Below are 11,193 nucleotides of genomic sequence, written 5' to 3'. Positions count from 1 at the left end.
ATTTAAGTATATACAATTAACAAATGCTAGATGGTCATTTCACTAAGTAGTTGGATGATTATTTTAATAACTACGTGGATGGTTGTTTAATGGCCGATGAGAAAGCTTCTAACGCCGAAGAGGTGGGATGATTGATGAGGATAGGGGTAGCAGACAGTTGAGGGGAAGAGGGTGTTTGGGTAAATTTCATTGGCAAATTAGGGTTGGGATGGTTAATTTTTTGAAATAACTGTTTAGATTTTTTTTTTCTGTGTATTGGACCAAATTTAAAATCCTTTATAAGTATTGTCAAGATTTTTTATTGTCTCCCTAACAAAGTTCATATAAAAAAGAAAGCGTACTTGTTTGTGGCATGATAATTGGTAGTAATAATTTCTATTTTGTGCATGGTCTGCCTAAATTTTTTATGAGTATCAAATTAATTTGTATCTCAAAATTTTTGTACTTGTTTGTTGGGAATACTATAATTATTCGAATTCGTAGAACTTCAATTCTATTCTGCTTAAAAATCATTTTAGTTATTGTTCCGTTCGTTGGTTATACTTCGACTAAGGTAAAACTATAAATTGGAATCTAGTTAAACTAAATACACACGTACTATATCAGGAGTATGTAGAAAGTATGTGTTTTGCTCTCCTAACAGACTTATCCCATAAAATCAAATAATTACGTGCCAACTCAAATGGACACAGGAATCTCTCTGCAAATCTCTCTAAAAAAGCTCACTAAAGAGCCGTTATCACATAATTAGGCCCACTAAGTAACCGCCTGTAGCACAGCAATTCTATAAATATATCCACTCCTGACATGAAGAAGGTACGTTATTCACTCTGAATATCATCTCTATTATTCACACTCTTACTAACTTGAGCGTTGGAGTCCCTTTGCAGGTGCCCAACGCCACCGTCCTTAAAAGAAGACGATGTTCCTTCCTCTCACTCCCAAGGAAGGCAAGTTCAAGCACTAACAGATAGGGGTGTTCATGGTTTGGTTAATCCAAAAATCAAACCAGTTTTTTGGTTAACCAAAAATATAGTATTGGTTAATTAACCAAATTGGTTTTACATGATGAAATCGGTTATTAACCGGTTAGTGAATTTCAAAACCGGTTTTTAACCGGTTATTAAAATAAAAGCCGGTTTTTAAAAAAATAACCGGTTTTTATATAAAAACCGGTTTTTGTACTAAAAATTGGTTTTTACATGTAAAAATAGATTTTTACACAAAAATTAATATTTTTACATATAAAACCCAAATTTTTACACAAAAAACCGGTTTTTGTCCCAAAAACCGGTTTTTATACTAAAAAATTGGTTTTTACATGTAAAAATAGATTTTTACACAAAAATTAATATTTTTACATACAAAAACCCAAAATTTTAAACCTTTTTTTAATTGAATTTTTTAATCTAATTTTTTTCTTTCTAATGATACGAGTAACATTTGTAAATAATGAAGTCCCTTCCATTGCTTTCGTTCCTTTTTCTTTCTTATCTCTTTTCAATATTTTCTATAAATAATTTTTTCTCTTTCTCTCTCTCTCCTCTTCTCTTTCTTTTCTCTCTCTCTCCCCCATTTTTCTCTCTCCTCCTCTCTTTCTCTTCTCTCTCTCCCCCTCCTCTCTATCTATCTCTCTCTCTCCCCTTCCCCCTCTTTCTCCCCCTCCCCTTTCGTTCTCTCTAGCCTTCTCTCCCTTTCTCTCCCCATGCTCTCTCTCCCCCTCCCTCTTTCTCTCTCCCCTCCTCTCCCTCTCTCCTTCTCTCTCCCCTCTTCTCTTTTCTCTCTCTCCTTCTCTTTTTCTGTCTCTCTCTCCTTCTCTCTCCCCATCCTCTCTCTCTCCCCTCTCTCTTTCTCTCTCTTTGTCCTCTTTCTCTCTCTGCTTTTCTCTCTCTTATCCTTCTTCTCTCTTCTTATCTCTCTCCTTTTTTTCTTTCTCCTCCTCTATCTTCGCCTCCTCTCTCTCTTCTCTCTCGCTTTAGAGAGAAGAGGAGAAAAGAGATAGAAGAGGGATAGATATTAAGAGAAGGTTGAGAGAGAAAGAGAAAAGAGAGAGTAAGAAAAGAAAGAGGAGAAGGAGAGAAAATGAAGAGAGGAAGAGGAGGAGAGAGAGAAAGAAGAAAAGGAAAGAGAGATGAGCGAGAGAGAGAAAGAGAGAAAAGAAAAAAGAGAGAGAGGAAGGAGAGGGGAGAGAGAGAGAAAGAGAGAGAAGGAAAAAGAGAGGAGAAAGTAGAGAGATATGGGAGAGAGAGAGAGAGAAGGAGAGGAGAGGAGAGAGAGAGGAGGGGAGAGAGAGGAGGAGGAGAGATAGAAAAAGGGGAGAGATGATTAGAGAGAAAAAGGGGAGGAGAGAGAGGAAGAGAGAGATCGGAGGGGGAGAAAGAGGGCAAAGAAAGAGAGAGAGAGAGAGAGAGAGAGGAAGTGAGAGAGTGGAGAGAATGAGAGAGAGATAGAGAGAGAAGGAGAGAAAGAGAGAGGGAGAGAGAGAAAGAGGGAAGGGGATAGAGAGGGAGAGAATGATAGAGAGACAAGGGAGAGAGAAAGAAAGACGAGGTGGAGAGAGAGAGAGAGAGAGAGAGAGAGAGAGAGAGAGAGAGAGGGGGAGGGAGGGGAGAGAGAGAGGAGGAAGATGGGAGAGAGAGAGAGAGAGAAAGAGAGGAAGATAGGGAAAGAGAGAGATAGGGGAGAGAGAGGAGGAGAGAAAGAGGGAAAAAGGAGAGAAAGAGAGAGAGAGAAGCGGAGAGAGAAGGAAATGAGAGAGGAGATAAAGAGAAAAATGAGTTAGAGAGAGAAGGGAGAGAGTGGGGGGAAGGAAAGGGGAGAGAGAGGGAAAAGAGAGAGAAATAGGGGAAAAAAAGAGAGAGAAGGGGATAGAGAATAGAGAGAGAGAGATGATAGGGAGAGAGAAAAGGAGAGGAGGAGAAAGAGAAAAATGAGAGAGAGAGAGAGAGGGAGAGTAGGAAAAAAGAGAGATAGGAGGAGAGAGAGAAGGGAGAGAAAGAGAGAGAGAGAAAGAAGGGAGGGAGAGAGAGAGAAAGAGAGAGTAAGGGGGAGAGGGAGGGAGAGAGAAAGGGAGAGGAAGGGAGAGAGAGAGAGAGAGAGAGAGAGATAGAGAGAGAAAGAGTATGTAATTTGGTTTTGAAATTAGGTTTTGATTTTAATTTGGTTTTGGTTTTGGTTAACCGGTTAAAAATCGGTTTTTTTTAATTTGGTTTTGGTTAACCAATTCTAAAAAATATGGATATGGTTTTTAAATTGTTTCATTAAACTGGTTAACCAAAATGTGGTTATGGTTTTTTAACCGGTTAACCACATTTTGGTTTTTTTATGAACACCCCTACTAACAGAATAGGCTATACCTCGAAGTCTATTTTCACACAGGAACATTTGACGCCCACCGTGGGGCCGAAGCAGTTAATCTAACCCCACCATTCCTTATATATTGCACTTTATTTTCTCTCTTTCACACAGTTTCTCCAACCTTTTAACATGGCCGACAACAGAGTTCACTCTAATTCATTACTTTCATCTCTTATAGTTCACATACTTACTTGAGCGTCGGAGTGCTTTTTGCAGGTGCTCCCACCACCGTGTTTCACCGTGCCGAGGTTATTTCCGAAGGCTACCTTCTAGACGACGTATAGCTCTCCACCAATAGATTAGCAGCCTCACTGGGAGAGATATACTTTGGCTAGACCTGAACGAAATATTTGGCGCCCACCATGGGGCCGAAATTAAATAACTCCATGACAACCTTTTGTTATTATTTTTGCAGGTCCACAGCTGATGATGTTGTTCTCCCACCTACTCATGATGAACTGGTGGCAATGACCATCACTCTCCAAGTGGAGGCAAAGAAAATGGCCAATCTTCTGAACGACGGGAGAAAAAATGAGAGAAATAAGTTCATAAAGTTGGAATTATATTCGAGTTTTTAATCAAATTTAACAATCTTTTACAATTTATTAACTTATCATTTATTCTATCTTTTTGGTGATAGTGAATCTTTTTTATATTCATTTTAAATTCATGTATTACTCGTAAATGAGTATTCGTTTTATTCCTTATTTTACATTGCTTTGCTCTGATTATAATATTTATTATTATGCCGAATTCCTTTTTTTTCTTATGTTGTTGACTATAGACTCACCATGGTAATGACACTTTTTTTATTGATTTTTAGCAAAACAGCATAATACATAACTACTTATTCCTATTGACACGCTAATAAGCTATATTTTTTTTTATTCTTTCTCAATTGTTTTCATGTATTATTGAAAACTTCTCTATTTGTTATTTATATTATCGTTATTAGTAATTACTGCTTGTTCTTTAACTAATTACTCAATGTTCATGCTGTCTTATTCATGTTTTTTCCAATTATTCGGAATGACGGAGTTTAATTTTAACTTTAGCCAATAATTTCAGAATATGTATTTAACAAAATTTATTCTTAATATATTGGCGATTGGAACAGGACATGACATGTTTAATGTGTCTTCAATTTTTCACCTTCAACTTATGAGAATGGACCTCGATCATACATGAGCAAATTTCACCTTCTTCACCAACTCAGATTGAGTTATAGCTTATGAACCTTACTATAAGTCGCCGTTGACATTTCTACTTCGGTAAAATTATGTATATGTATAATCTAATTTGCTCATATATATGTTTTATGTCAACTTTCAATACATCATAACTTCCTACGAGGTATCTACTACTCTATATATTCGAATTGCTTCACATTATGTATGTATCTTATCATTTCATATATCAAAATCAATCAATCAATCCATCGAAAAATAAAATTGGCTATTAATCAATCCGAAAAAAATGACTTTTTACCAACCAAAAAACAAACTCAATTAACAATTATCTCAATTTATTTTTCTATTTTACAATAATTTATGCATGTTTACTTTCAATCCATTTTATTTATGTTACAAATCTTTATTATTCACTCAATATTCAATAATTAATTGTTTGGGCAAGAAATTCGTCAATAAGTTGCTGTGGATTGGAAAAATTCTCAAAGACAATTGATCATTGCATCCTCGGATCATACAATCGATTCGGTCAACTAATACATATTTTCGAACTTTTCAGTTCGCATCAATCAAATACTATATGCCATCCATGAAAAATTGTTCTCAAGCAAAAAAGTATCCCCACATAATTATATTGATTGAACAACTCTTACCATTCAATTGGTTTTGAATAAATATCGATTAACTGACTAAGTTTGGGGGCTACCACTCATTGAATAGCCATAACTATCTCACATTCTAATCTTTTTTATTCATTTTTATTTATTTGTTTATCTATTTCATCTGTTCGATCGTTCATAACCTTTCAATATCACTTTTTCACTACCAATTTTTTTCATTTTTTCTCTCTATTCAATCTAACAAGTTGAGCTTGGGGTTGCCATAATCACAATTCCGATTTATAGGTCGGAAGCTCAACCTGTTTAATTGAAAAATTTTTACAGGTCAAGCTTAGGGGCTATGTTCCATCCGTTGGCTATACTTCAGCTCAGGTAAAACTATAAATTGGAATCTAGTTAAAACTAAATACACACGCTATATCAGGAGTACGTGGAGAGTACATGTTTTGCTCTCCTAACAGACTTATCCCATAAAATCAAGTAACTACGTGCCAACCCAAATAGGCACAGGAATCTCTCCGCAAATTTCTCTAAAGAAGCTCACTAAAGAGCAGTTATCACATAATTAGGCTCACTAAATAACCGCATGTAGCACAACAATTCTATAAATATATCCACTCATAACATGAAGGAGGTACGTTATTCACTCTGAATATCATCTCTATTATCCACACTCTTATTAACTTGAGCGTTGGAGTCCCTTTGCAGGTGCCCAACGCCGCCGTCCTTACAAGAAGGCGATGTTCCTTCCTCTCACTCCCAAGGAAAGCAAGTTCAAACACTAACAGAATAGGCTATACCTCGGAGTCTATTTTCACACAGGAACAGTTACATTTAAAATGCTTTAGTAATCTATATTGTAATTTATTATAATATAGATGTTGGTTTAACTTATATAGGAAATCAATTAATAATAAAATATTTTTTTACAAATTATACATATGTGTTTTGTCTCTAAAAATAATGTTGCAAAAAATTAATATTATGTGTTTGTAATTAAAAGAAAAAAATATTGCCAAAAATTCAAGTGTTACAAAAAATTTTAAAAATGAAAAATTGTCACCAATTATGTTAAAAATATTTGTCTCACAATATTACGTTTTTTTGTAATAAATCTTTTTTTGTTACAAAACCATTTTGTAACTCTAAGTACAATGAAAGTTTGGGTTAATAGTTAAATTAGTTCCTAAAAAATGACTCAATCTTTAAATTCGTCTTTAAAAAATTTTATCAATCAAATTAGTCATTCAAAGATTATAAATTAATCATTTTTGTCTTTAGTCATTCAATTAGCACGCAGTTTTCGCCAATAATTGATGATACGAAAGATTAACTCATACCATACATAACACCTAGCATATCCAATTAAAGGCTAAACAAATATATATTTATAAAAATTTATCAATTTAGTGTCGTTAGATTATATTAGGTAGGGGTGTGCATGGGCCGGGTGAAACCGGGTTTGATGTGACCCAGACCCGGCCCGAAATATATATCGGACCTATTTGTTAGACCCGAACCCGACCTTAAACCCGATGAAACCTATACACTTTCGGGCCACGATTATACCGGGTGAAAACCGGGCCGTTAACATTATATTACCTTGATACCTTCTTGTAAGTTAGCATGTAAAAATATCCAAATTTCCAAGACTCCAACCATTATTTGACATGGTAAAATTCACTTAGAAAAATATAATAACTACTAACTCTTCTCTAAAATTAAAGTATAACTATAATCAATACTAATATTGCCTAATAACACCAAATATTTAAATCAATACAAATAACACAAGATTATGCATTAGTCTAAAGTCTTATGCATTTTAAACATAAAACATTAACTTATAGTCTTATATATAATGACTAATAACACAAAATATTAAGGTTTACAATAGTTAAATTTCACATAATAATAGCCATCACCATCACTAATAACACAAAATATTAATTGTGTATGATAACCGGGCCATCGGGCCGATTTCGGGTGACCCGAGCTATGGCCCGGACCCAACCCGGAATAATGACCGGGTCTACTTTTGAGACCCATACCCGACCCTAGACCCGATGAAATCACATCAAATTAGCCCCTAAAGTGTTCGGGACCGGACCGGGTCTTTGGGTTGGGCGGGGCCATGCACACCCCTAATATTAGGATTAGTATTTGTATAATTGAAAAAATTGACTAAATTGATAGATTTTTATGAATATATTTATTCAGTGTCCAATTGAATATGCTAGGTATTATGTATGCTGTCAGTTAATATTTTATATCATCAATTGTTAACAAAAACTATTAATTGAGTGATAGAAAAACAAAAATAATTAATTTATTTGTAATCTCTGAATGACTAATTTGATTGATAAAATTTTTTAAGAACGAATTTGAAAAATAATTCATTTTTTAGGGACTTATAAAAATTTTGTAACAATTTAGTTTTGTTATAAAAGCATTTAGTAACAAAACTAATATATTTTTTAATAATTATTTTTATACAAATACTTTTTTTTTTTTTGTGATGCCCAAGAGTGTAAAAAAGCTATGGTGGTTGATCATTCATATTATTATCATATAGACTATCCAATCAATCCTTTTCTAAAAGTATAGTAAAACTATTCATGGAAGTCCAGGTAAATATTCTCTATATTACATTCCCTCACTTGAGCAATATGAATAATTTTTTCTTATATATAACAATAAAATAAAAGTAGTCTTCAGTTGAGCTCACAGTGCGGCTAATTTTGCAACCTAATAATCTATAATAACGAAATAACATTTTAGCTTATACTCTTATTATATTTTTTATTATGAGTATAATTCACGTGACGCATCCACAACATGTGAAAACAGGACACCCACGACATTACTCTACTTCAACGCAGCATACCGGGCTTTGTAAAAGCCCAAAAGCCCATTTCTTGGAGGTAAGTTGTCCTTCACAACAGGGTGGTTAGTGAATTCTTGACTCCACTTATGTAGATTAGGGAATTTGTCAACGGTCAACAAAGTCAAGTCCGCAGCTTCTTCAAGAAGAGGGAGCCAATAAGCTATGAAGCTAGCAGCAATGTCCACAAGACCAATTGTGTCTCCACCAAAGAACTTGTGATTATAACGCTTGAGCTCATTCTCAATAAATTGAAGGGCCTCGGTTGCTTCTTGAATGGCCTTCTCACGTTCTTCATTTTGAATAGTCCATGCAGCCTTCACTACTGTAGGAATGCACTAGCCACAAGAAAAACAAGAATGAATGGGGCTTTACATTTTACCCTATTTATACATTTCATAATAATATTTTTAAGAGCTAGTGTTTAAAATGTTATCTAAAAGTTGGGTGGAAGAGATGAATAATTTAGACTGATAACGAGTAAAGTAGGATATAGAATTTAGATTTTATTTTAATTTTATTTATTGGTTTAAAATTTGTTTTAAATTTAGTTATATTCTATCTGTGATTTGAGAATATTAGTTCTACTCGCATCCTAAAATTTTACATCTAATTTTATCCAATTTAATTCATAAGAAGTTAATTTTTTTAAGTTAAACACAATATATATTTAATTATTTTATAATTTATAATTATATTAATAAAATAAAAAATATAAAACCAAGTTTATATTAAAATTAAGAACAACAAATCATAATAAAATTTATATTAAAATTATAAAAGAAAAAATGTGGGTTCAATCTCCATCTATTTCATCATATATGTATATAGAAGTCAGATAAGATTAGGCCTAATTAAATTTATATCCGACTTTACTCGTAATTCAACCCATTCCACTCTTAACCCTATCCAAATGCACTGGTTAGGTTGAATTTGGATATCCGTGAATAAGGTTAGTATTACCAATCCTAAATGAGTTAAGCCAAGTCAAATTTAAGCTTAGCTTACGATGTTCATCATTAATAGACTGGGTTTAATTATAAGATTAAAATTTGGTTCACCAAAAACTCACGAATTAAATCAAATTTATTAGTAACTCAAAGAGCATGAATATGCTTATTACAATTATAATTATAATTTATATATGGTTTAATTATTCCGTCAGTCTCTATAATTTTATTAAATTTTTAATTAGATCTCTATACTTTTATTATTTTTAATTAGGTCTCTATATCATATCAGATTTTGTAACTAAGTCCCTATCGTGATAAAAATGTTAGAATTAATAGAATATTCTGTTAAACTATATAAAATATTCAGTCAAATGTTAGGCATATTTCTAATATTCTGTTAATTCCAACGTTTTTGTTACGACAGGACTTAATTACGAAATATGATATGGTTATGTTCAACGATTTTTAAAACAGAATTTTGCAAAAAATTACCTAACTTCCAAACTACGTAACTTCTTCATTAAAAATGGTATTGACCTGAACCAATTGAAAAAGAAATTTGGATAAGTTAAGTTTAACCATATTAATTTTTGAAGGTAGTTGGATTTAATTTGGATTTTATATGAAATTTTAAATGTTGTACGCTAATGCTGTTTTTTGGTTTTTAAGACATTGTAGAGCAGTCACGGTTTTGCTTCTATTCCCGAAACTAGAGTAAGCAAAAAATTATGATTTTTAGTTTAATAAAAAGCTTAATCCAAAATGATTGTTTGGACATAAAGTTAGTGCAATTCTGAATTCATTTGGTATTTTAAAAATAAAATTGAAATTTGACTGCCAATGTTATTTTGGTAACTATCTTAGGTATGTGATTTAAAAATTGAATTTTATACTATTATCAAGTATTTTGAGAATATATTGTTGTGATTTATAAGAATTCAATGGAAAAGAAAAACACCTGTATATATAACACTTTTTAAAGATCACACATTTTAGTATATATATAAAGATCACACTTTTTAAATATATACACACATTTTAAAGATCACACATAAATCAATTTGATCTCTTATTTGATTTATGGTACTTATTTTAAAATAACACTTACTAGGGATAACTCAATTAAAAAGTTATCTTAAGAACTAATTTCATTGGTGCTAACATTTTAGTGGTCCAATTGAAGCGATAAAGCCTTTATAGACCAAATTAAACTCATGATTTTTCATGCACCAATTTGGACATTAACTAATCCATATTTTTAAATTTAGAGATTATTCTATAATCTCCAAATATTAGGTAATATAAAATTAAAACAAAAATAAATTAAAGGCTAATTACAAAATTAAATCAAAATGAAAATAAAACAAAAAAATCTTACTTATACAATCAAATTATAAAATATATTTTCGATACATATAGATAATTATAAGAATTTAATCTTCATAGTTAATAGAAATAAAAATTAATTTCTGTAATTATCAAATTTTCATCACTAAAAGTAATTTCGCAATTAAAAATTATAAGCAAATGAAATAACTATGTCCACAAAAGACTTACCTTTTCATCAATGAACTTGGCCCAAAATCGAGCCATGGCTTTGTCATAAGGATGTTGAGGCAAAATGGCATGGTTTTTGTTCCAAGTCTCATCAATGTATTCAAGAATCACAAGGGACTCTGCTAAGGGTTTTCCATTGTGGACAAGCACAGGCACCTTCTTGTAAATAGGGTTGTATTTGAGAAGTAGTTCACTTTTGTTTCTAAGATCTTCTTCAAAGTAAGTGTATTTTACTCCCTTCAGTTTCAATGCTATTTGCACCCTTCTTGCATATGGGCTTCCCCCAACACCAAAGAACTGAACTTCTCCACTGTCTTCAGCCATGTTAGTTAGTTAATTTAATTTCTACAAATCTGAATATTGTTCTTTTAACAAATGCCAATGTTTCTGGCTTCTGCTTTTTAAAAGGCTTTGAGATATTTATACATAATTAGTTTGGTCATCGATTAATTATGAGTTAGGTAGGTAAGATAAGAGGTGTAGAAGCTACCACGTCGTATCATATGTATTTGAGAATATGTCACATATGTGACTTATGTGTACAGTAATGGTAGGTTATAACAATGTATGGTAGATATACACTAAATTAGTTATTAAAATTAATTATTAGTATAAAATATATATTAAAATAT

At 32.4% G+C, this 11,193-nt stretch overlaps 1 protein-coding gene across 1 annotated transcript; it reads right to left on the bottom strand.

Annotated features, from left to right (window-relative positions):
• Positions 1–7,758: 7,758 nt before the first annotated feature.
• LOC112727842 (probable glutathione S-transferase) lies at positions 7,759–10,969 on the bottom strand. The gene is made up of 2 exons (XM_025777759.3): positions 10,562–10,969; positions 7,759–8,389 (listed from the first exon to the last, which is right to left on the bottom strand). Exons 1-2 carry the CDS (start codon positions 10,883–10,885, stop codon positions 8,036–8,038), a joined length of 678 nt encoding a protein of 225 aa, XP_025633544.1. The 5' UTR covers positions 10,886–10,969; the 3' UTR covers positions 7,759–8,035.
• Between the last annotated feature and the right edge of the window lie 224 nt (positions 10,970–11,193).

Source organism: Arachis hypogaea, chromosome 12 (genome assembly GCF_003086295.3).
Source record: "Arachis hypogaea cultivar Tifrunner chromosome 12, arahy.Tifrunner.gnm2.J5K5, whole genome shotgun sequence".
NCBI classification, from domain to species: Eukaryota; Viridiplantae; Streptophyta; class Magnoliopsida; order Fabales; family Fabaceae; genus Arachis; species Arachis hypogaea.
Note: the sequence above shows the minus strand (reverse complement) of the source record. Positions and strands in the feature narration are given on the sequence as shown.

Excerpts from the sequence above, each read along its gene's own strand:
- LOC112727842 (XM_025777759.3), bottom strand. The coding sequence starts at position 10,885 with ATGGCTGAAGACAGTGGAGAAGTTCAGTTCTTTGGTGTTGGGGGAAGC. Across the intron at positions 8,390-10,561 it reads CCAAGTTCATTGATGAAAAG|TGCATTCCTACAGTAGTGAA; the intron begins GTAAGTCTTTTG and ends TCTTGTGGCTAG.